Raw genomic sequence first — 24,272 nt, 5'->3', positions numbered from 1 at the left:
ATTATGAAAAATTGATCTATTTATAGGTTGAGAACATAATGAAAGGAGCGGAGGATCAGCTGAGTCAGATACAGAGGGATGAACTTCAGAACAAACGACTCGAGCACTACTGGGATGACGAGAACATGGCCTGTCACTCAGATACATACAGATGGTGAGTACACAAGTTCAGAACAAACGACTCGAGCACTACTGGGATGACGAGAACATGGCCTGTCACTCAGATACGTACAGATGGTGAGTACACAAGTTCAGAACAAACGACTCGAGCACTACTGGGATGATGGTACAGATGGTGAGTACACAAGTTCAGAACAAACGACTCGAGCACTACTGGGATGACGAGAACATGGGCTGTCACTCAGATGCATACAGATGGTGAGTACACAAGTTCAGATGATCCATACACAAATGTTGCTATACATGTGGTACACTCGGTCATTACATTTTGTATATTGGGATTGCAAAATTCACATTCAAATGGTAAAGTCCTTTATTACAAGTTAACTGTTGAGAGTAATGAACACAGGGTCCACAGAATTCACTTTTACTATCTGCTGGGTTCTGTTCGGAGTCGGCTTCAAACTTTGTGTACACCTTCTGAGTCCATCGTGGGTCAGATCTGGCTTTTTGCTGAGGTGACCCAGACCGAACTTGGAAAGTGGACCCAGGGTTTGCTTTGGGTAAGCTTTTTGTTAGGTTTGGTCTTGTCAGTACTGTACAATGCATTGAAATATCTAGGTCAAAGACATATCTATCAATTTTTATTATATAAAGATGAAGCAATGATTTTGATTGCTTGCAAGATTTTATCGTCTCAATGTACTTGCTTCAACCAAAAATTGCACTATGATGTCACACATTTAAGTTAAAATAGTAGTTATTAATGATTTCATCAAAGTGAATTACAAATATTATCAATATTGAATTTCGTGATTTCAAAAACCAGTTACCATATCAGAGGACAGGAGATGACTGTTACATTTATTTTTACTTAATCCTGGATATTGATAAAAAAAATTGAATGGAAGGCATACATAAATGCACAATTGCATTTATCCGGTGTTGAATTCATTTGATACCTCAATCGGCTGAAAAACTATCACCAGTATTCATCTCTGTAAGAAATGTTGAGGTTTGAATAAAGAGTTTGACATGGATCAGTAATCTAATGTGTTTTTGCAGTGGAGAGAAGATAGGAATTATGTTGGAATCGATGAGGGGTATCATGATCGCATTTAAAGAAGACAGACACAGAGCTGTACTGGGGAAACTGGAGGAAAATATTCATATGGTAGAAAAGTAAGTTATCAGTTCCATTCATTCAATCACATTTGTTTGGTGTTATCAGACATTCTCTTTGTCAGTCGTGTACATTCTGATGGGTAGAATATAAGTCGATCATCAATTCTCTCAACATAGTTGTTGAGTTGGAAACATATCATTTTCATGGTATGGACATTTAGACAAATTCAAATAGAAGACCAAAACAAAGATTGACAACACAGCAAATACAAAATCGTAACGATAAGCATTATACAGACCCTGAAGCACAAATCATAACAGACAAGCATTATACAGACTCTGAAGCATGCTATTACACCTCTAACATGTTTCAATCCATTTTGTTCCATGAAAACCGCCCATTGTTCCATGCAAACTGTTTGGCGTTCTTTGCAAGAATCGTTTCGTACTGTTCTATGCAATGGTGTAGTACTTAGCATGCTTCAGGATCTATAATTTTATCTGAAACAATGACAGTTTGACGCCAAAATTTACAAGAAAGCGATTATTCAGAAACTTCTGTTTCTTTGCCACATGTCAAAAAGGAAAAACTGAAGTCACTGTCATTTCAACTTTATATACTGCAATGCTGTTTTTCAGTTAATAGGAATTTAAAAATGTTATCAGTTGTTTTTTTCCTCATCTGTATAGATAATTTAAAAACTTGTAATTCATTTCTTAAATATTCATTGTGTATGTTCAGAAATTATGAATATCGTAAAGCTTTTCCATCATTCATTGTTTTGGACTTTTGATATTTTCATTATCATGTCACCTGTAGAACGTGATTACGTGGGTTCAACTTAATCGACATCACACCAGTCTAACAACTCCGAGGCTGGAGCTGCAGTTGAGATACTTGTATGTCTGTAAATGACACATGGATATTCCTTTAAATATACATATGTACTGTAGTTTGTTTTTGTTTTGAATGATATAGAAATCGACTTCAGACCCTGTGTTCCAAATCCCTGTCGATTTTAGAGAGTTGTAACCGGTGTACAGAGAAACAGTACAATGCTTACTACATGTGGTACAAGTAAGTATCCAATGTATACAGTACTTTGTGAACAATAGGTATACAGTACTTTGTGAACTATATGTATACACAGTACTTTGTGAACTTTATGTGAGACAAAATAAGTATCTGATGTGCTGTATAAGTGCTTATTTACGCATGGGAGAAATTTACACTAATTACACGGTCACATAATAAGTGCATTGATTCCCCCCACGCATATAGTTATAAATATTTGATGTAATATATATTGCATTCAGATACTGCGTATTTTCCCCCACACGTAATGTTGAACATAGAAAAATGCGTACTTAACCCCCAGCATAAATAACCACTTTTACAGTAGAGCTTTTTTGTAACAAAGTAGCAAAAAAAGCCCATTGTTATAGGCTAGAATTTAAAAGTTGCTGGTTTGTCCTTGTCGCACTGATGTGAATAAATTTCCTCGGTTTGTCCTTGCCGCACTGAAGTGAATAAATTTCCTCGGTTTGTCCTTGCCGCACTGAAGTGAATGAATTTCCTCGGTTTGTCCTTGCCGCACTGAAGTGAATAAATTTCCTCGGTTTGTCCTTGCCGCACTGAAGTGAATAAATTTTCTCGGTTTGTCCTTGCCGCACTGAAGTGAATAAATTTTCTTGGTTTGTCCTTGCTGCACTGAAGTGAATAAATTTCCCCAGTTTCCTAGGTTACTAGAATCCAATTTGAATAAGAATTTAATGTAAACAGATACTTCTTACTTAACTTTCTATCAATATTTTGCATACTATATAGAGTCAGAAGAGGCAGATTAACAGATTATTGTAGGTGGTTTTAGTACTGTAATGTAATTATCAATAGATTATGTACGAGTTGAGTTTTCTTGGGAAAATTTGTCATGATTACAACTAGACATTTGATAAATATTATTTACCACAAAGTTCATGGAAACAAAAATGCATATTTTAACATTAAATCTGTGACAACATTGAGCATGCCTGCATTTGTTTATATTCAGTTTCCAGTTTGTGCATACATCTTTCTTTGTAAGGCTTATATTTGTGTTTTGACAGCCAAGCAGTGGACACACGAAAGAAATGTGATAAAGTTAACCTAAAACTGGGGCATCTGGAAAAAAGGCAGAATGAATTTGTCAATAAATTAGACGAGGTAAGACTTTGTGTATCGCAGCACTGTTCACTTTCCACGAAATACACTAAAATTAAGATTGGGCATTAGAAAACATATGGTGTATACATATTCCTAACATTTTTCAGAAAGCTTGGTTTACATGCTGTCCTGTGTGATTGCTTTTTAGTGTGCTTGTTTGTTTATTTCCACAAGCAGTCATACAGCTTATTGGATAACAAAAGTACATAAGGAAAGTGAAAAACCTCACATAATTACTACAACTAATGATAATTAGTACCGATAGTTATAATAAAATGACATTTATACAAAAGGTAAATACATGTATTACATGTATGAAAATCAATACATGCATATAATTTCAGATTAAATTTCCGTTTTTAAATTTTGTTGCCAATTATAAATACTTTCTCAGTCTGTATAAGTTGACACTCACTAATTAATGTAGTACCAAACACCTGCAAAATTAGTTATACATTGTATCTTCTTAAATTTAGTAATTCAATAAAATAATTGAAATTTCCATAATACTAATATTCGATGATGTTCTGAACAAACTAATATGATCCATGAAATGTATTTGGCATATTCTGAAAAATATGGGAGAAATCCAAAATATTGGAAGTCTTGAATGCATTTATTTCATCTTTATGAGATTTAACTGTCTAAATTAAAATTATAGGGTAGATTTCTTTATAACATGCACAATAAGAGGTTTTGTTCCTTAGAACAAAATAATTAAATATTTTTTTTAAAAAATTGAACTTTAGGAAATATTTCACAAATCTGTGTGGCACTACCTTAGTTTAACACTTTAAAAAAAATTTTGATGAATTTTTGAATTGATCCTTGATAGAGTGGGCAAACAAAAATAAAATGATATTACTCTTCAATGTCATTAACACTACAACATTTTCTTATTACTCTTCACTATCATTAACACTACAATATTTACTTATTACTCTTCACTATCATTAACACTACAATATTTACTTATTACTCTTCACTATCATTAACACTACAACATTTTCTTATTCTGTTGCATCTATCTATGTCACTATGACGACAGTTTTCTACATGTATGTACAAATTGTGTGCTGATAGTTGAAACATACGGTAGTACATGTAATATATTTTTATACACATTATTTATTGTTTTTAATATTGTATTCAAATATGATCAATATGGTGGTGGTACAAAGTACATTATTTTGTTTTCTATATCAAATATTCTTCCTTCAATTATTTTATCAGCATTCCAAAAAAATCCCCAAAATGGTTTAAATCTAGTAAATGTAATTCCTGCTTAATATTGTCAATCCAAATGTCATTATACTCCCTGCAACAAAGTACAAAGTTGGGGGGGGGGGGGGGTTTACTGAAATTGGGTTGTCCATCTGTAGACGCAATGGTTTCCAGGCTCTAAAGCGTTATCCTTTTCACCTACAGTCACCAGTTTATACATATGGACTACCCATGGGATGAAGATGTCCCCTATCAAGTTTGGGTTCAAAGGTCAGGTGCACTGGACATTGAAATAGCAATATGGTTTCTGGGCTCTAAAGCGTTATCCTTTTCACCTAGTCTCCATTTTATACATATGGACTACCCATGGGATGAAGATGTTCCCTATCAATTTTGAGGTCAAAGATCAAGTGCACTCCTAGAAAAGAGACTACCCAAGGTTTTGTCGTGCCCTCTCTTTTTTACACTCAAGAAAGAGCTAATTTATACCTATTAACAACACCCTATGGGAGATTGGGGTAAGCAGGGGTATTTTTAGTGAGCATTGCTCACAATACTTCCTGTTATTAACAACCATGTATTCATAACACCATATTACATGCAGGTATGTTAGCACCAAGTATTTTTTTAAAAAAAAACAACATTTTGTACAAAATTTAAATGAACCTTTTGACCTCTTGTGCTTAATGTAATCACTAAATTTTGGCACCATAATTGTCACAACGCTTTGAAAAAGTATTTGTACAGACAGCATTGTAATTATATTAATGTTTCCTTGACTTATTCAAAATTGAAAAAAATGTGATTTTCTTCCCTGATTATCAACATGTTTCTGGGTTTTCAAATATTTTCCGTTTGAATGAAGTAAAATACTTAAATGATTACAAACATTTATATGTAAAATACAAACAATATCAATGAAAGGTGAAGTACCATCAACTTGTTTGTCAATAGCTTGCCTCGATTTATATACTGACCATATGCAGAACAAGGTCTTGCGTATCGAATCAGTTGAGAGATATAAACATCATATGCAGATGATAATGGAATATTGGGACATTGATATGGGAAGTTATGATGGAGAAGCTGAAAGCATCCCGTTTGTCATACAGCTGAGTTGTCAGTGTGTCCTTAATGTCTACTTTCAATAAAATATCTAAATATGAAGCAGAAGTGGACAACTCTGTGGTGTCCTTTATTTTGAGCTCACAGGGATATATCAAATTGACATATGAATGAAAGTTATTATTGTTAATAGACAAAACGTCATCAATATATCTAAATGTCGAATTGAAGGCCACAGCAAGAGATTTTTTCTTCTCGTGTAGAAGTATTTGAACAAATTCCGTTTCATATGAAAATAGAAACATGTCAGCTAACAAAGGAGCACAATTCGTACCCATGGAAATTCCAATAGACTGTTGGAAGACCTAATCACCAAAGACCACGAAGATATTGTCAACGAGGAACTCTAGCATATTTTTAGCTCTTCCGAGCCGAAGGCTCAAAGAGCTAATCATATGGCCTTATGTCTGGTGTGCGGTGTGCATCAACTTTTTGGAAAAAGGGCTATATCTCAAGAACCCCTTGGCCAGTTGTTGTCAAATTTTCACAGGGTATCCTTGGCCCAAGGGCTTTCATTTGTACTAAAATTAGGTTTGTGACCCTTTAACAAGGGGAGATAATTAGGAAAATGCAAACAAAAGGTGTGGTTGCTAAAAAATCTTCTTCTCAAGAACCACGGGGCAAATTATCACCAAACTTATGCATAAATATGAGGATAGGTTGTAGATAAAAAATTGTTCAAGGCATCATCCTGGGGCAAAGGGTGCAGTCTCAAGGTCACTTCAAAGTTTACCTTAAATTTTGTTTTGTTAAAACTTTGATATTTTGCTTTGTATAATGACTAGGATCATCAAATTTTGTCAGTTGATGCATCTTAAGACCTAATATCATGTTGTCTCAAAAGTAGGTCAGGGTGACCTACTTTTTGAATTTCGCAGGTAATTATTATTAAATGGATTTTGATGCATATCTTGGACACTTTTGAGCCTATGATCATCAAAAGTTGTCAGTTGATGGATCATGAGACCTTGAACTGCATCATGTGAAAAGTATGCCACCATGACCTACTTTCTGAATTTTATGGCTAATCATTTATGAATACATTTTTATTTTTAGGTTGTTATTTCAGATACCGAGAGGTTTAGAATCATCAAACCTTGTAAGTTGATGCGTCTAGAGGCCTCGAAACATATATATAAAAAAGTAGGTCACAGTGACCTACTTTTTGAATTTTTCAGACATTCAAATTTCACATTTTCAATTTTAGATGCATATTTTGGACACTACGAAAGCTAGGATCATCAAACTTTGTCAGTTGATGCATCTTGAGTCTTCATAGTTTGTTGACCAAAAAGTAGGTCACCGTGACCTACTTTTGGAATTTGACGGCTATATTTTAATATTTCAGATACTATTTGACTTACAATTATCAAACTTTGTCAGTTGATGCATGTTGAGTCGTCAGAGTGTGTTGACTAAAAAGTAGGTCACCGTGATCTATTTTTGGATTTTGACGGCCATATTTGAATATTTCAGATACTATTTGACTTACAATCATCAAACTTTGTCAGTTGATGGGTCTTGAGTCTTCAGAGTGTGTCGACCAAAAAGTAGGTCACTGTGACCTACTTTTGGAATTTGACGTTTATATCTGAATATTTCAGATACTATTTGACTTCAGTTATCAAACTTTGTCAGTTGATGCATATTGAGTCTTTGGAGTGTGTCAACCAAAAAGTAGGTCATTGTGGCCTTCTGTTGGAATTTGACGGCTATATTTGAATACTATTTGACTTGTCAGTTGATGCATCTTGAATCTTCAGTGTGTCGACCAAAAGTAGGTCACCGTGACTTACTTTTGGACAGTTACATTTAAATTTTTAGGTACTATTTGACTTAACATCATCAAACTTTGTTAATTGATGAATCGTGGTTAGTGAGAATTTTTGCCTGTTCTATAATGTATCAGAAGAGCGATTCTAGGCCCATGGGCCTCTTGTTTATATCAACTTCAGAGTGCTTGTGCATGGAATTAGAGTGGTCCCAAGTGTTTAACAAAGTAATTTTTGGGATGACTGATCACTAGATATGAATTTTTCCGTTTTCCATTTTTGTTGATGAAACAACTGTCTATGATGTCAAAAAGTCTAGTCTTTAATTTATCACAAGGAATGGTCGTATAAAGTGTTGAAAAGTCATAGGTTTTGGTGTTATTGATTTAGGAAAAATTGTGTGATTTCAAGTTTACTAAAAGTTCTTTAGAATTTTTTAGAATCCACATATGATTAACACCACTTCTGGCATATGTAGTCGCACAGTAAGTTTGAAATTTCTCCTTCACAGCAGTTAATATTTTCGTGAGGATCAAAGATAGGGGCTTGGTAGAGCACTTACTGGATCCAGCAATGTATCTTTGTAAGGGGTTTTATGTAGTTTAGGAATCCAGTATAGGTACGGTAACTCATATTCATTCGACCCATTGACTGGGATATTAAATGTGTCTAAAACTGAAGCATGATTTTGAAGAATTTCGTCTTTGAAAGGGCAGTTGGAGTATAGGTATGCTTACCAAAAAGTGGAAGTAATGCCAAGTTCGTTTTAAATAGTTGTAGTAATGAGCCTTACAAACATCCTTTATAAATTTGTTTTCAGTATCATCGCTATATATCTAGAACAAAAGTGGTGATAAACCTCTCCTTGTAAAAGTCCATGTCGTTTTGTAAAACCATGGTATTTTACACACGTATAGTAAGTTTTTGAATCGAAACAAGCTACTGACAAACAAGTTGATGGTACAGGGGTTTCAACAGTCTCGTTTAAAGTCAGCATTTCGTAAATTCTATGGTTGTTATAACGATCTAGTTTGCCAATGCAACCTATCATTGGGTCAAATGCTGTCTGATGTGTTTCATACCAATTGTTAGATGGTTCGTGGCACACTGATTTTGACTACGGATAACTCTGTTTACCTGATCAAGATATAGGGCTCACGCCGGGTGTGACCAGTCGACAGGGGATGCATACTCCTCCTAGGCACCTGATCCCACCTCTGGTGTGTCCAGGGGTCCGTGTTTGCCCAACTATCTATTTTGTATTGCTTGCGGGATTTATGAGATTGATCACTGTTCGTTATCTTCCCCTTTCATGTTAACATTACTGTAGGGAGAATCTTATGCTCCCCAGTCACACCTAATTGAGTTTCTTCCATAGATTTGGCTCTATCTATAGAATCAAGTGTCTTCCAAAATGAACAATGAAATTGATTCCTACAATTTAAAGAAAGACCGTTTAATTATAGTGTGCAGAGCAAATATTGCATCCATTGTTGAAAGCCCACTTCTGAAACCAAACTGCACATCTGTTAAAATACTGTTCTTATTTTTCCAATCGAACATTTTATTAGGTCACCTGAGTTTACTCAGGTGAACTATTGCAATTGGTTGTCGTCCTTCGTCGTGCATTAACAATTCAAGATTTTTAACTTCTTGATAACTACCTGTCCAATTCTTTTCTTATTTGATATGAAGCATCTTTGGGACAAAGGGGACAAAGATTATAAATTTCAGGACTCCAGGGCCCATGGGGTAGGGCAGAAACTGCCCAAAATTGATAAATTTTCAAAAATCTTCTCTACAACTGCACGTGTTAAAAAAAACAACTGAATGCATAGTGATGTAGAGCTGGAAGGTCTCTACCAAAATTGTAAATTTCATGATCCCTGGGGTATGGGTTCTGACCCAGGACGGGGCCAATCTTGGTATATAGTGTTTATGTGTAAAACAAATAGATATTTAGAAAGAACAGGTAGTCCTTTACCAAAATTGTAAAGTTGATGATCCCAGAGGTAGGGGTTTTGGTATCAGGGCGGGGCCAAAATGGTCAGTTATTAAATGTGTGAACTATAGACCTTTTTAACTTGTTCTTTTCAAATTTGGTATGAAGCATCCTTGGAAGAAGGGGGGACAAATTGTAAATTTTGGGTTTACTGCACCCGTGGGGCGTTAGTAAGGGTGGGACAAATACTGCCCAAATTTGACCAATTTTCAAAAATCGTCTTCTTAAGAACCACACACGTGTAAGAAAATCTAAATGCATAGTGATGTAGAGGAGGAAAGTCTGTACCAAAATTGTAATTTCATGATCCCCGGGGTAGGGGTTCTGACCCCAGGGCAGGGTCAAACTTGGTATATAGTGTTTATTTGTAAAACACTTAAATAACATCTTCTTTAGTGTTATTGATACTAAATTGAAAGTAAATAGATATTTTAATAGAAAGAGCAGGTAGTCCTCATGTACCATTTGTTCCTTGCGCTCATGTTTTCCTTGAGAATAAGTTCATGAATTGCTTATATTATTGCCTCTCGTAATCATGGAAAATCTTGAGTGAACTATGATGGCCTGCACACAAAATACATGTATTACACCAGGATATTGTATTGATACTGCACTAACAAATTATAGAAAAGTGCTCTTAGTTACTTCACTTGAATTTTGCCTCTTAAGGCCAGTTTGGAATACAATCTTTGTGTTTATATGCCCCTGAAATCGAAAATCCAAGGAGATGTATTGTTTTTAGTTGTTTGATCTTTATGTTTGATCTATGGACAAGATGGATACTTTAAACATGGTGAGTGGAAAATTCAAGGTCAAAGTTTCTTGTATATGATAGATTAGAGGTTAATTTTGCCACAGTTGAATATGGCCATGCGCACTTGAGGGCCAAGTGTTTGAAAAATGCATCTTGTTTTAGGTATCTTTTTTCTTTCTATTTATGATTTAGTTCTCTAAAGCGATGATAGGCAGTATGCATGAGATTGTATGTGAACCAAACTTTAAAACCAGCAACAACGACCATCAGAAACGGAAACATTCCGTGGACCTCATCAACAAAATCAACAATAGGTAAGCATGCACACTATATAATTATAAAGTGTTCCCCGGGCCTCATCTCTACACTGTATAATTATAAAGTGTTCCACGGGCCTCATCTACACACTGTATAATTATAAAGTGTTCCATGGACCTCATCTCCACGCTGTATAATTATACAGTGTTCCACGGGCCTCATCTCCACACTGTATAATTATAAAATGTTCCATGGACCTCATCTCCACACTGTATAATTATGAAGTGTTCCACGGGCCCCATCTCCACACTGTATAATTATAAAATGTTCCACGGGCCTCACGAACTCTGATGTAGTTATTTGAGCCAATCTCGACTCGCTCCGATAGCTTCGCCGGTTAGAATAGGAGCGAGAAAAGATCTACCTTTGACTGTAATTCTAGCGAAAGCAAGATGAACTTACCCAATGTCAGTTTTTTAATCGATGAACATTTTAATCGATGCACATTTGGCAGTTACACTGTACCAGTGACTTTGCCCAGTCAGATTCTATTTTCTGTTTCTTGCTACTTTCAGGTTAGAGTCTGTGGGGTTGGATGTGTTAGCTATCACTCAGCATGTAGACGAAAATTCCAAAATAATAAACAGGTGGGTATATTAAAATAATGGTTGTGTGTTGTTAGGTAATATTTATCACAATGGCTGAATGTTATTTATATATACTGTATGTAGTCTTATTTTCGCTATTTTCACCGAGGGGTAAATCTGTCGGGAATATAAGACAGTTATAGTCTTGACATAATGCGGAAATTTAGAACGAGGTGAAAACACATCAAATTTAAAACTATGTAGAACATTAACGCCAACAGGAGACCAGCCCCGAGATCAGTGCAACAAACTCAGACTTCAGTCAAATGTTCAATCACTTGTATGGTGTTCATGACTTTTGAACTGAAACTCTTTAATTTGCAGACACTGATGAATCAATATCGAATATCAACTTTAGTTTGGAATGATTGACTTTTCAATAATTTTATCGCAGATGTTCAGATGTTGACTTGAGATGTTTCACGATCCTGGGATCTAACTCGTTATGAATTTTTTTTATTGTACGTTTATTTCAGCACCGAGAAACACATAATTGAAAATGACGTGTGATGTCACAGAAGAGCATTCTAAATCTGGCCAAAAACGTTTGATGCACAGACTGAGAAGCAATGCAGCGATGCCTCAGACTCCGTCCTTTAAATGCTGATTTCCCCTAGAAATCGACTGTAGCGGTGGTCAGTTAATCTGTGGTTATAGTCAAATGTAAACCACGGTCAATAATTCGTGGATTAAACCACGGTCAATAATTCATGGATTAAACCACGGTCAATAATTCGTGGATTGGAGACAAAACGTTTGTAGGCAGTGATTGATGCGAGCATATTACTATAATGAGAATGTTTCTTCAAATCAGGCTAAACATCAGAAGTGAAAACAAAAAGATCTTAAGGTAGATGAAGTAGCAGCCCTGTAAAACGTTTACTCGTTACATTATAACCACATAGTCTACGATGTGCACATTGGATTTTACATTCATATGCATGTCATTTAGTGCTTAAAACGTGGTACACATGTTCCAATATTAACATTTCCAATGTTTTACTAAGGATAACTTTAAAACCAATTGAAATGATTGACATTTCCTCATGAATGTGAACAATGTGCGTAGGAATCTTGTTAAATATAGTACGACTGTTTTTACGGTTGGGAGTATTCCGACAGAAATGAAAATAAAATGTGAATATTTGTATAATGTCGTGAAGGGTCGCAGATCATTCCCTGTGTATCTTCAGAACTGAAATTTATATCTTAAATGTACCTTATTCAGCTAGCTCAATGGGGGAATGGTGATTTCAACCCATCTACTGAAAAATTACAGTAAACAGTGGGCAGTACAATGTACAAAACCCTTTACACCACATGACTGTTGTATGATGAGAATGCTGCTGAAGAGCAATAAAGAAAGTGTTGTTAATTCATTCAATTTCCATGACTGTGATATATTCAGAGACATTTTAATGAATGAACTCCTGGGAAGTGATTTTTGAGAGAGAGAGAGAGAGAGAGAGAGAGAGAGAGAGAATATTGTTATTTCTACTATGTGAAAGTTACAGTTTATGTGAACTTTAATTTTGTGTTAAATTATACTGTACATATCATTTTAAATTTTTAAAACTGTTTAGCGATTGTTGAACTTTGAGATTTATGGATCTCATATTATTGCCTGCTTATGATATAAAATTATATTTTTACTGGGATATGACTTCTTTATTAGAGGGCCTTTGGAGTAGAATCGTTTTAGATTATACAAATTTATGTTGCCGGTAATTTCAAACGCGCACCCATGTGTAGATTGGGGTTAAACACTGCGGACTCGGGTTATACCTATAGTGATTTTGTGGGGAAAAAGAAAGAAAAAACTCGTTCCTTCTCTTTGCAACATACATGCGTGGTATCGCAAGGCATGGTACATGTTTTGTATATTAGATGGTTTCAGGACTAGAAAAACACGTACATGTATACCAAAAGGCAGTGCAAATATATACTCAATGACCTTCTGTTATCGAAGCCCAAAGTTGTTCCTTAACATCTCCAAATTTCCAAAACTTTAAAAATTGTTAGTCACGGATCACAACGTCACTGTAAACACAAAGCACATAACACTGACACTCTTCCGTCTCGTAATCTCTCCCTGTGGTCGTTGTTGAATCGGTGAGATTTGTACTTCCGTGTTGTTTTAAATTGTATGACTACTGATCTTTCCAGTGTGCGCTGTTACCATTAATAACAACTTCCTAGGGCGTGACTGTGAAATTCAAATCTCACAAATTATTTAAGTAGTGTTTTTGGCCTAGTTACTGTGGATCACGCCATAACAACTCGTGGGTATCCGGATATTGGCAGAGGCTATCAAGGAAGGTTGCGATGTGAATCACGTGAAACTCTTGTGTCATTTTAGTCACCCAAATAGATGCAAATCATCGGCTGTTTCGTCGCCTTTCTCGTCAGGGAATTCCCCGTCTGTCATCGCGAGAACCTTTACGTCTGATATCAAACCCATCAATCTGAATGTGAATCAAAAGATGTGTTTAGATTAAAATTCAAAAAAAAAAAAAAAAGAAGAGAAAACAACCCTATATCACTTTCCTCAATACTCATTTAAATATCACTTGCATTCAAAGTAATGAAATATTCGATAACAATATTAAAGATTTTTTTAAAACTTACATTTCTATATAAATATATTTTGTTAACGGTTTCAAGATTATTAAACAAAATATGTTTTATAGATTTCAATGTGCATATTTTTTTTTATTCTCGAAAATCTTGAAACTAATTTACACCTTTAAAAAGGGATCAGTACAGAAATAAACTATTCATGAGCTAATCTAGATATGTGGGTAATATGCATTGGACATGATTCAGATTGCATGTTATCAGAATAGTGACCAATAGCCTTGGTTATCCATCGTAACTGCGTGAGCAAGATATAAAAAGCTGGGTTCGTGTCAAACGCACATTTTTTATTTCGTTCAAGGATTAGAATGACGGTTCATCGGAGAAAAAAGAAAAACTGAAGTACCTTTCAGAGTTAGATCTGTGCTGATCGAGAATGCCTCTCGTGATTCCCCTTCTAAACAAAACAGAATATTTAGTTTTGTACATATACATCGGTACTTGGCCAAAGACCAATGTATTTTTTGTTTCATGTTAAGTGATTTATATATGCATGTGGATATGGAGATAAATGAATTCCGATATAAATTGTGTGAAAATCAACCAAAAAAAACCTAATAAAGTATTCTAGCACATTGTAAGAGATGTCAATTGCATTTTTACATTTAGAAAAACGCAACTATGATACAAATTGAATAAATATCTATTGAAGAAATGCATTTATGACATACATGTATATTAATTTACACTTTGGAATTTGATATTGTAAAAACTATAATTAAAGTAATACCCATTTCTAGATGGAAATTCTTTAGGTTTCAGAGTGTATGCTGATACCTAGAAAATGGAAGAATTCACACCGTTATCAAAGAGTTTATTTGAAATTTGAAATAAAAACAACAGATCCTCTATGATATAATATATATATATATATATATATATATATATATATATATATATTAAGCAGATACTTACAAAAACTATGTCCTCGGTAAATTTCTTTCGTATATTTTCCATATTTGTAAAGTGCATCTCCAGATTGCTTAATTTCTCTTTAACTTTTAGATGATTCCTGTTTTAAAGAAGACTTCTGTGTTAACGAAGTGAAATTTTCCCTGTGATATATGAACACTGTTCTAATGGTTTTGCCTTTGATATCCTTACTTATTGCATACAGTACTGACCAGACGCCTACTGCAATGCCTATCATTACAATTTGTAAATATATTGAGGCAAAAACATTGGAAATGAAAGCGAAGATAACGAACAGTGATCAACCTCATAACTCCTATAAGCAATACAAAACAGAGAGCTGGGCAAACACGGACCCCTGGAAATGTAAATATTTTATAATAAAACTTTTGAAAGATACCAGTTCTATGAATGATATTCACCTCCTCCAGGCAGACACACTGACATACCAGTAAAACACTCACTTATGAGATTGATCACTGTCCGTTATCTTCACCTTACACTCACCTAATCCAGCTTTTGATATGATTGACTATATCATCTCTACATGCTACAAATACAGACTGGTGCTGGTAAACTATTGATCTGGAAATGGCTTGCAATTGTTTCCTGAAAATACAGAAGATGGCTCTGTGTATGCTTCAGTGTCATTTTAAAAGTATATGGATGCAAAACTTTTAAACTATATAGGTGAGTGATTATTAATGATCTGTAATTGATATAGTGTTTCATTCAAATTATGTATGTACTGTAAATTTCTGCCTGCTGGGCTGTATGGAGTTTATGTTTTGGATATTCTCTCAGTGTTTGAAACGCATCCGTACCTTTCTGCTAGTCTGAGCAGGTTCTCCGCGTCGCTAACATTCCCAGCCTTTCTGTCACGCACTTGTTTCCACATCTTCTCCACCTCGTGAAAGTAATGAAGCGCCTTTTGTTTTCTGTTTCAATCAAATATAAAATGGCTTTTCATGGTAGATACTGCTACAATTTTCCTGCAACAATGCATGGGATTTAACCGAAACAAATGAGGACTTACATGCTGCCAACTTTCGATTCGTAAATGTTCCAACAGGTTTGATCCCGAAATGAGGATACCGTTGATCTAAGCTGAACACACACTGTGCGGATTTGTTGTTTCAATAGTCCTATCTACATAAAAAAAAATTATCACTTTCGAAATTTGATTAATTCCTCTGAATTCAATAAAATATTAGCGTATGTAAATCATATTAGTTCAGTAATTATTTATGAAGGATATAAGTTTATAGTGTGTTACACATGCATTCCAATGGTATTGACTTTTATAAAAGTAGATATACTTGTTTTTTCTTCAGTATCGCGCCCTGTCGTCTGTTTCCGACGTAATCAGCCATTGACGGATCCAACTGGAGCGACTGACACAGACTTAAACGATCCGAATCCGACGTGAATAATTCTTCACTAGTATTCAGTTTTATCTCGTACGTAGTCAGACTGTTAATAAGATCATCTCTACAACACAAAAAACGTCTTCAGTTTATCTGGTACGTTGTCAGATCATCTCTACAACACAAGAGCACCAGTATCGACATAATTGTAAGAACACGTTTAATATATATGGTTTAATGTTTTAAAGTTGTTATATAGTTTCTCACGACTACTTGGTTAGGATTGATTCTGATGAACTTTGACATAGTGATAATGTTTTGTCGGCTATAAACTCCAGGACCACAGATCTTAGATGTGTTCACTTGTAATGAAACTCTTAATTACTCAGAGAAAGGAATACATTGTGAAAATCAGGGGGGGGGGGGGGGGGATCCTATATCAGATTTATAAATCCGAAACCTGTTTGTGAAAAATACGGATTTCAATTGATCAATCATTTGTGTACCCCTCCTAACAAAATGGCCTTTATCAAAAGTACCTGTTGGGATCCCTCTGAATTGCCACCCAGATTCTCATTTTAGATCAAGTCATCGTTCTAATTAAAATCACCTATACGTCGGCATATTTGTGCGTAAGTCACTGAGAAACCTTTTACTCACACATTGGACTGCACTGAGAGTCGAACAACATTTATTAACAGGAAAAATTGTTCTGTGATCATCATGAATTTCCAGGACACCGTCAGATGTCTCCTGGCGATTCTCCTGTCGTCTGCTACACTGGCAGTGTCTGGGTATGACGGGACGGAAGCTGTAAGACAATGGAACATTCATTGAACAGATTTCGTTGCATCTTTTTTTTCAGAATTATTCCAGTAAAATGTGTTAATGGTTCTCAGAAATTTAGGACATTAAAGCATTGACATAATGACGTAAGTCGAATTTTTGATACATATATGTCCCAAAAAAACCTATTAATTCTTTAATTTACACATCCGGGTTAAATTATTGGCAGTGCTTCAGTTTAATGCCATGGCCTCATTGATGTGCGTCTTCAATAGGTAACTAAAACTTGATATTCTAGATCAGATTTATAGGCCACTCCCCATTGAATGTATCATTCAAATACATCCGATGCATCCAAAGGCTTTTAAAAATATCGAACCTTGAAATGTCTAGTTGACATGGTTGATGAAAGAAATTGACTTACGTAATGATGAATTGGACCAATCAGTTTGCGCGTTGGCGGAAGACATCAAAACGAGCGGTCTTTCCTTTGAAGTGGTTGGCCATTTAGCTACCGTACTAGAGCCCACAACGTCCCCGAGTGGTAGTCCATTATAAGAAATGCTTGATCTGATGTTTGTTCCAATGCCCATTGATTCTGATACAGTTTTCAGAAACCTGTCGATACTGCAACGTAATGGAATCCAATATAAATACCACTATTTAAGTTAACAGATAGTAATTGTTGAGGTAACATCTTTTAAAACTGAATTTTTATTGATAAACCTTTTAATCAATTGGTAATGCCAACATACTAATCTTGTCATATTTTGCGAAATGATGTTTAACATACGTTGTAAGATAAACCATTTTAATACATTAATATTCATCCGTACGTGCATGAGGGTTCAGTGTAACACTGAAAATATGCAAGAGACGCTAGATCTAAAACAACATGAGGTGTCAAGTTATTCATGTGGTCAGCCTCCATACAGAATGTGTCCAGCGTCCACTGCGATGAGTCTGTCCTCAATAAACCCCGGATAATTGTCACCACAAACGGGCGTAATCCCCTGCAAGAAAGATCGGTTTTGAATTCAGGAAAGTTATCTAGAATTCAATTCGAACAAACGTATGACCTCTTTCTTGAATGTAAGGTGGGTTTTTGTCTCGATGTTATATATTACATGATATCTACATACATGTATGACTCGGGTGAAATTTTTTTAAAAATGAATTCAAAAAATGAGTTGTTCAGTGGGAGTGCACAACCCTCAATTTAAGCCCAGGAATCGAAATATACAAGTAGACTGTTGCAAGCATCGAGTACAAGAAAAGGAATGACACACCTAACACATAATTTAGTTCCGGGTATCCGACCGGAACGCTGTATTACCCGGAACCAAAATTATGAGACATCCGTCATTTTAAACGGATTCTTTGTTCAAGATTTTCATATATTTTCTTGGTGAATTACCTACCTAGAAATGTTACAATGTAGAGGGATTTCTTTATAATACTCTATTCTCCCGTTAGGATAGTTTTGTCGACCATATATCGCTTGGTCTGGTTTTCTAGAGATCATTATGAACCTGAAATAAAATCGTAATCTTTGATGCATTGGTTTGAACATATTTTATTGTATGTATACATATTATACAAACGGCCTGAACACAAGCTCTTTAAACTTCCCTGTTTCTCGCCTTATATTCATTGCTTCACAACATTGTCTATCGTTATTCTGTAGTACTACTATACATACACAGAACATCATACTCTGACACCAATATCAATAGAATACTTTCTTCATTGAACTATACATCTTTAGTAAAATTCATTGAATTTTCTTATCATCATAACCTCGGCACCACACTACATTTCACGTGTTTAAAGCGTGTTTTATGTCCGTCAGAATTACCGGGGTCTTAAAATAGCCCTAGTCTAGACATTGTTACGTAATATGGCATATCGATACTATGAAAGAATCTATTTTAAACATTTATGTAAGAAGAGTCTAAGCAGTGTACTACAAAATAGAAATCATGCAAGTTTATCAATATATGTACATATATTCAGCTAATTTAAATTTGATCTTTTATCAGGTACACCAATTCAAAAATTATTGCCAACATTAATATTATCACATTCATTTTCAAACTCCAATAACATTTTTAGTACTTGGTACCTATTTCGTAATTTTCTAACATTTTCAGTGTTCTATTATTTCCTTACCGGAACATCTTCCATGTGCCTCTGTGTAATTTTCATGATTTCCCAACAGTAACTATTTTTATCATTTCAATACACTAACATCTTCACTGTATATCTGTCTGTATTTTGGTATTCATTAACACTAGTTAACATGTTTAAGTCATTGTATATGGTATTTACTAACATCTTCTCTGTCTCTGTATTTACTAACACTAACATCTTCTCTGTCTCTCTATTTACTAACACTAACATCTTCTCTGTCTCTGTATTTACTAACACTAACATCTTCTCTGTATTACTAACACTAACACCTTCTCTGTGTCTGTATTTACTAGCACTAACATCTTCTCTGTATTTACTAACACTAACATATCCTCTGTTTCTGTATTTACTAACACTAACATCTTCTCTGTCTCTGTATTTACTAACACTAACATCTTCTCTGTCTCTGTATTTACTAACACTAACATATCCTCTGTTTCTGTATTTACTAACACTAACATATTCTCTGTCTCTCTATTTACTAACACTAACATATTCTCTGTCTCTCTATTTACTAACACTAACATCTTCTCTGTTTCTGTATTTACTAACACTAACATCTTCTCTGTTTCTGTATTTACTAACACTAACATCTTCTCTGTTTCTGTATTTACTAACATTAACATCTTTTCTGTATTTACTAACACTAACATATTCTCTGTCTCTCTATTTACTAACACTAACATATTCTCTGTCTCTCTATTTACTAACACTAACATCTTCTCTATTTCTGTATTTACTAACACTAACATCTTCTCTGTTTCTGTATTTACTAACACTAACATCTTCTCTGTTTCTGTATTTACTAAAATTAACATCTTTTCTGTATTTACTAACACTAACATATTCTCTGTCTCTCTATTTACTAACACTAACATATTCTCTGTCTCTCTATTTACTAACACTAACATCTTCTCTATTTCTGTATTTACTAACACTAACACCTTCTCTGTTTCTGTATTTACTAACACTAACATCTTCTCTGTCTCTGTATTTACTAACACTAACATCTTCTCTGTATTTACTAACACTAACATTTTCTCTGTATTTACTAACACTAACATTTTCTCTGTATTTACTAACACTAACATTTTCTCTGTATTAACTAGTACTAACATTTTCTCTGTATTTACTAACACTAACATCTTTTCTGTACTTACTAACACTAACATCTTCTCTGTATTTACTAACATCTTCTCTGTTTCTGTATTTACTAACACTAACATCTTCTCTGTCTCTCTATTTACTAACACTAACATCTTCTCTATTTCTGTATTTACTAACACTAACATCTTCTCTGTTTCTGTATTTACTAACACTAACATCTTCTCTGTTTCTGTATTTACTAACATTAACATCTTTTCTGTATTTACTAACACTAACATATCCTCTGTTTCTGTATTTACTAATATTAACATCTTCTCTGTTTCTGTATTTACTAACACTAACATCTTCTCTGTCTCTGTATTTACTAACACTGACATCTTCTCTGTTTCTGTATTTACTAACACTAACATCTTCTCTGTTTCTGTATTTACTAACACTAACATCTTCTCTGTTTCTGTATTTACTAACACTAACATCTTCTCTGTTTCTGTATTTACTAACATTAACATCTTTTCTGTATTTACTAACACTAACATATTCTCTGTCTCTCTATTTACTAACACTAACATATTCTCTGTCTCTCTATTTACTAACACTAACATCTTCTCTATTTCTGTATTTACTAACACTAACATTTTCTCTGTTTCTGTATTTACTAACACTAACATCTTCTCTGTTTCTGTATTTACTAAACTAACATCTTCCCTGTTTCTGTATTTACTAATACTAACATCTTTTCTGTATTACTAACACTAACATCTTCTCTGTATTTACTACATGCAACACTAACATCTTCTGTGTTTCTGTATTTACTAACACTAACATCTTCTCTGTCTCTGTATTTACTAACATTAACATCTTCTCTGTCTCTGTATTTACTAACACTAACATCTTCTCTGTATTTACTAACACTAACATCTTCTCTGTATTTACTAACATCTTCTCTGTCTCTGTATTTACTAACACTAACATCTTCTCTGCTTCTGTATTTACTAACACTAACATCTTCTCTGTCTCTGTATTTACTAACACTAACATCTTCTCTGTCTCTCTATTTACTAACACTAACATCTTCTCTGTCTCTGTATTTACTACATGCAACACTAACATTTTCTCTGTATTTACTAACACTAACATCTCTGTCTCTGTATTTACTACATGCAACACTAACATCTTCTCTGTATTTACTAACACTAACACCTTCTCTGTATTAACTAACACTAACACCTTCTCTGTTTCTGTATTTACTAACATTAACATCTTCTGTGTTTCTGTATTTACTAACACTAACATCTTCTCTGTCTCTGTATTTACTACATGCAACACTAACATTTTCTCTGTATTTACTAACACTAACATCTTCTCTGTCTCTGTATTTACTACATGCAACACTAACATCTTCTCTGTATTTACTAACACTTTCTCTGTTTCTGTATTTACTAACACTAACATCGTCTCTGTCTCTGTATTTACTAACACTAACATCTTCTCTGTATTTACTAACACTAACATTTTCTCTGTATTTACTAACACTAAAATTTTCTCTGTATTTACTAACACTAACATTTTCTCTGTATTAATTAACACTAACATTTTCTCTGTATTTACTAACACTAACATTTTCTCTGTATTAACTAACACTAATATTTTCTCTGTATTTACTAACACTAACATCTTCTCTGTATTACTAACACTAACACCTTCTCTGTCTCTGTATTTACTAACACTAACATCTTCTCTGTCTCTCTATTTACTAACACTAACATATTCTCTGTCTCTCTATTTACTAACACTAACATCTTCTCTCTTTCTGTATTTACTAACACTAACATCTTCTCTATTTCTGTATTTACTAACACTAACATCTTCTCTGTTTCTGTATTTACTAACACTAACATCTTCTCTGTTTCTGTATTTACTAACACTAACATCTTCTCTGTTTCTGTATTTACTAACACTAACATCTTCTCTATTTCTGTATTTACTAACACTAACATCTTCTCTGTTTCTGTATTTACTAACACTAACATCTTCTCTGTTTCTGTATTTACTAACACTAACATCTTCTCTATTTCTCTATTTACTAACACTAACATCTTCTCTGTTTCTGTATTTACTAACACTAACATCTTCTCTGTTTCTGTATTTACTAACACTAACATCTTCTCTGTATTTACCAACACTAACATATCCTCTGTTTCTGTATTTACTAATATTAACATCTTCTATGTCTCTGTATTTACTAACACTAACATCTTTTCTGTATTTACACCTTTCCTTCTTATTTACTAACAATAATACATTATTTGTTTTGTCCTAACACTAACATCTTGTCTTTTTTTTGTTTTTGTTATTTACTCTATGTTCAATGCTATATTAACTACTTTTGTACTTTTTTATACTAACATTTCATTGCGGTTCCTCCTTGATCCCTCATATGGTCTGAAGGGCACCTCGCCCAAGATGGCGTGAACCAAAGTGGCCCCAAGACTCCACAGGTCAGTTGAGGATGTAAACTTCCCCCGCAAGCCACGGTCGATAAATGCTCGCTCGTAAATCATTGGATGCTTTAATAAATAAATAAAATCATGTGACTACTCTGATAGGTCAGTTTTATATCACATCACATAATTTTGTAAATTGGCATGTGACTTGTAAATCGATGCTTTGTTCCAAAATCTTGTGACACATGTACCAAAACTTGTCTATATACATTCCAAATGTTGTTAATGATTTTCAAAATCTTACGAAGTATATAAAAATCTTGTGATTAATGTTCAAATCCTTGTATTATACATGTGATATACCAGTATATTCTCGTGAAAGAAAATACAAAACGGGTGTATTGCAGCGTCTTTAATTTCACTGAATTAAAATCTATAAAACTTCGCTTGATACACCATTGAAACAAGTATAAATAAATCTGTGTCAATATCGCAGTGCATAACGATACATACACCAACATATTTCAATTAAATTTCAAGATTGCACGTATCAATCAAAAATAAAAATTACATTATTTTTCGAATATTTGAAAATGTAATCTCCTAACATACAACACATAAAATTTTGAACATGAACAACAACTTTGAATGTGAAACAAAAGATGTTCAGATATAGAATTCGCATGTTTTTAAATGTATCGCAAATTTTTGTACATACGCACATGAATCGATTTCTGAACATGCTCTACAAGATTCTGAGACTATCAATCACAAGATTTTGGAGAAACGTTAAAGATCAAACACCATTCAATCAATCATACATAATGCATGTCACACTAATCACCAACTTTTAAACATAATGTATATCACACTAATCACCAACTTTTAAACATACTGTAACTGACAAGTATTTTGAGATCATTGAATATCAAATTCGTTTTCTGCGCAATATGGCCCATTTTCCAAAGGCTAATTTAGCACATACTAAACTTTAATCAATGTAATTAAGGTTGGATTAGTAAATTCCGCTCCTCTACGGTACACTCCGTACTATTTTGCAAATGTACAAATCTATTTTTGATTATATCTAACTCTAATGAAAATACCTAATTACATTGAAATTTGATTATGATACCTCTGTATCTAATCTAATACACGTTGTGATTCCTTACCAAGTATTCTTCCGTTCCCGTCAGAGACTCGTATTCGTTGGACTCCTGGATATACTTAGACGAACCAAAGTCGCTTAGTTTGAAGATTTTTCTAAACAATTCAAAGTTCAGCATCATTTTAGCAATATGTCAGAGGCATTAGCAACTGAGCTGGATTTAAAACCTAGCACAATTATCGATCATTGAATTAATCATTTCATCAGTACTTGAAAAGGATGCAGCATTCCAATAGTCTTTTAAGTCTTTTTTTAACTAATCATGAATAAACCGTGCTGTATATTATAAATTATTCTGAGGGGTTTCAAAATGAAAACAGTTTTAATAGCAAGGAAATTAAATATATAATCGTGGATGGATTTTTTTTATATTTTAGTTTTATAGAAATAGCTAGAACATATCCTATCTCCGTAAGTACGGAATAGTC

The 24,272-nt window shown here is 34.1% G+C and overlaps 2 protein-coding genes across 5 annotated transcripts in view; one reads left to right on the top strand and one right to left on the bottom strand.

The window, feature by feature from the left end:
- The window catches only part of LOC125653502 (serine/threonine-protein kinase TBK1-like), a 44,682-nt gene extending 31,794 nt beyond the window's left edge, over positions 1-12,888 (top strand). For all 4 annotated transcript variants that reach the window (XM_048883034.2, XM_048883033.2, XM_056143757.1 and 1 more), the window contains 7 exons: positions 27-154; positions 1,186-1,302; positions 2,225-2,323; positions 3,352-3,448; positions 10,518-10,639; positions 11,159-11,230; positions 11,707-12,888. In XM_048883034.2, coding sequence (XP_048738991.1) covers positions 27-154; positions 1,186-1,302; positions 2,225-2,323; positions 3,352-3,448; positions 10,518-10,639; positions 11,159-11,230; positions 11,707-11,740 — 669 coding nt within the window. In that variant the 3' untranslated portion in view covers positions 11,741-12,888. The remainder of the gene's footprint in view (positions 1-26; positions 155-1,185; positions 1,303-2,224; positions 2,324-3,351; positions 3,449-10,517; positions 10,640-11,158; positions 11,231-11,706) is intronic.
- Positions 12,889-13,058: 170 nt separating this feature from the next.
- LOC125656602 (uncharacterized) overlaps positions 13,059-24,272 on the bottom strand; it is a 50,670-nt gene continuing 39,456 nt past the window's right edge. The window contains exons 18-31 of the mRNA XM_056145624.1: positions 23,849-23,939; positions 22,639-22,799; positions 18,354-18,464; positions 17,769-17,945; positions 17,357-17,559; positions 16,807-16,957; positions 16,099-16,270; positions 15,816-15,928; positions 15,604-15,717; positions 15,287-15,388; positions 14,783-14,879; positions 14,598-14,644; positions 14,214-14,264; positions 13,059-13,695 (exon numbers count right to left, since the gene is read on the bottom strand). Of these exons, the coding sequence (XP_056001599.1) occupies positions 13,590-13,695; positions 14,214-14,264; positions 14,598-14,644; positions 14,783-14,879; positions 15,287-15,388; positions 15,604-15,717; positions 15,816-15,928; positions 16,099-16,270; positions 16,807-16,957; positions 17,357-17,559; positions 17,769-17,945; positions 18,354-18,464; positions 22,639-22,799; positions 23,849-23,939 (1,696 nt within the window). The 3' untranslated portion in view covers positions 13,059-13,589. The remainder of the gene's footprint in view (positions 13,696-14,213; positions 14,265-14,597; positions 14,645-14,782; positions 14,880-15,286; positions 15,389-15,603; positions 15,718-15,815; positions 15,929-16,098; positions 16,271-16,806; positions 16,958-17,356; positions 17,560-17,768; positions 17,946-18,353; positions 18,465-22,638; positions 22,800-23,848; positions 23,940-24,272) is intronic.

The sequence above is a fragment of the Ostrea edulis genome, chromosome 7 (assembly GCF_947568905.1).
Source record: "Ostrea edulis chromosome 7, xbOstEdul1.1, whole genome shotgun sequence".
Taxonomy (NCBI): Eukaryota; Metazoa; Mollusca; class Bivalvia; order Ostreida; family Ostreidae; genus Ostrea; species Ostrea edulis.
The sequence above is the reverse complement of the archived record's forward strand: the minus strand, read 5'-3'. Positions and strand labels throughout refer to the sequence as shown.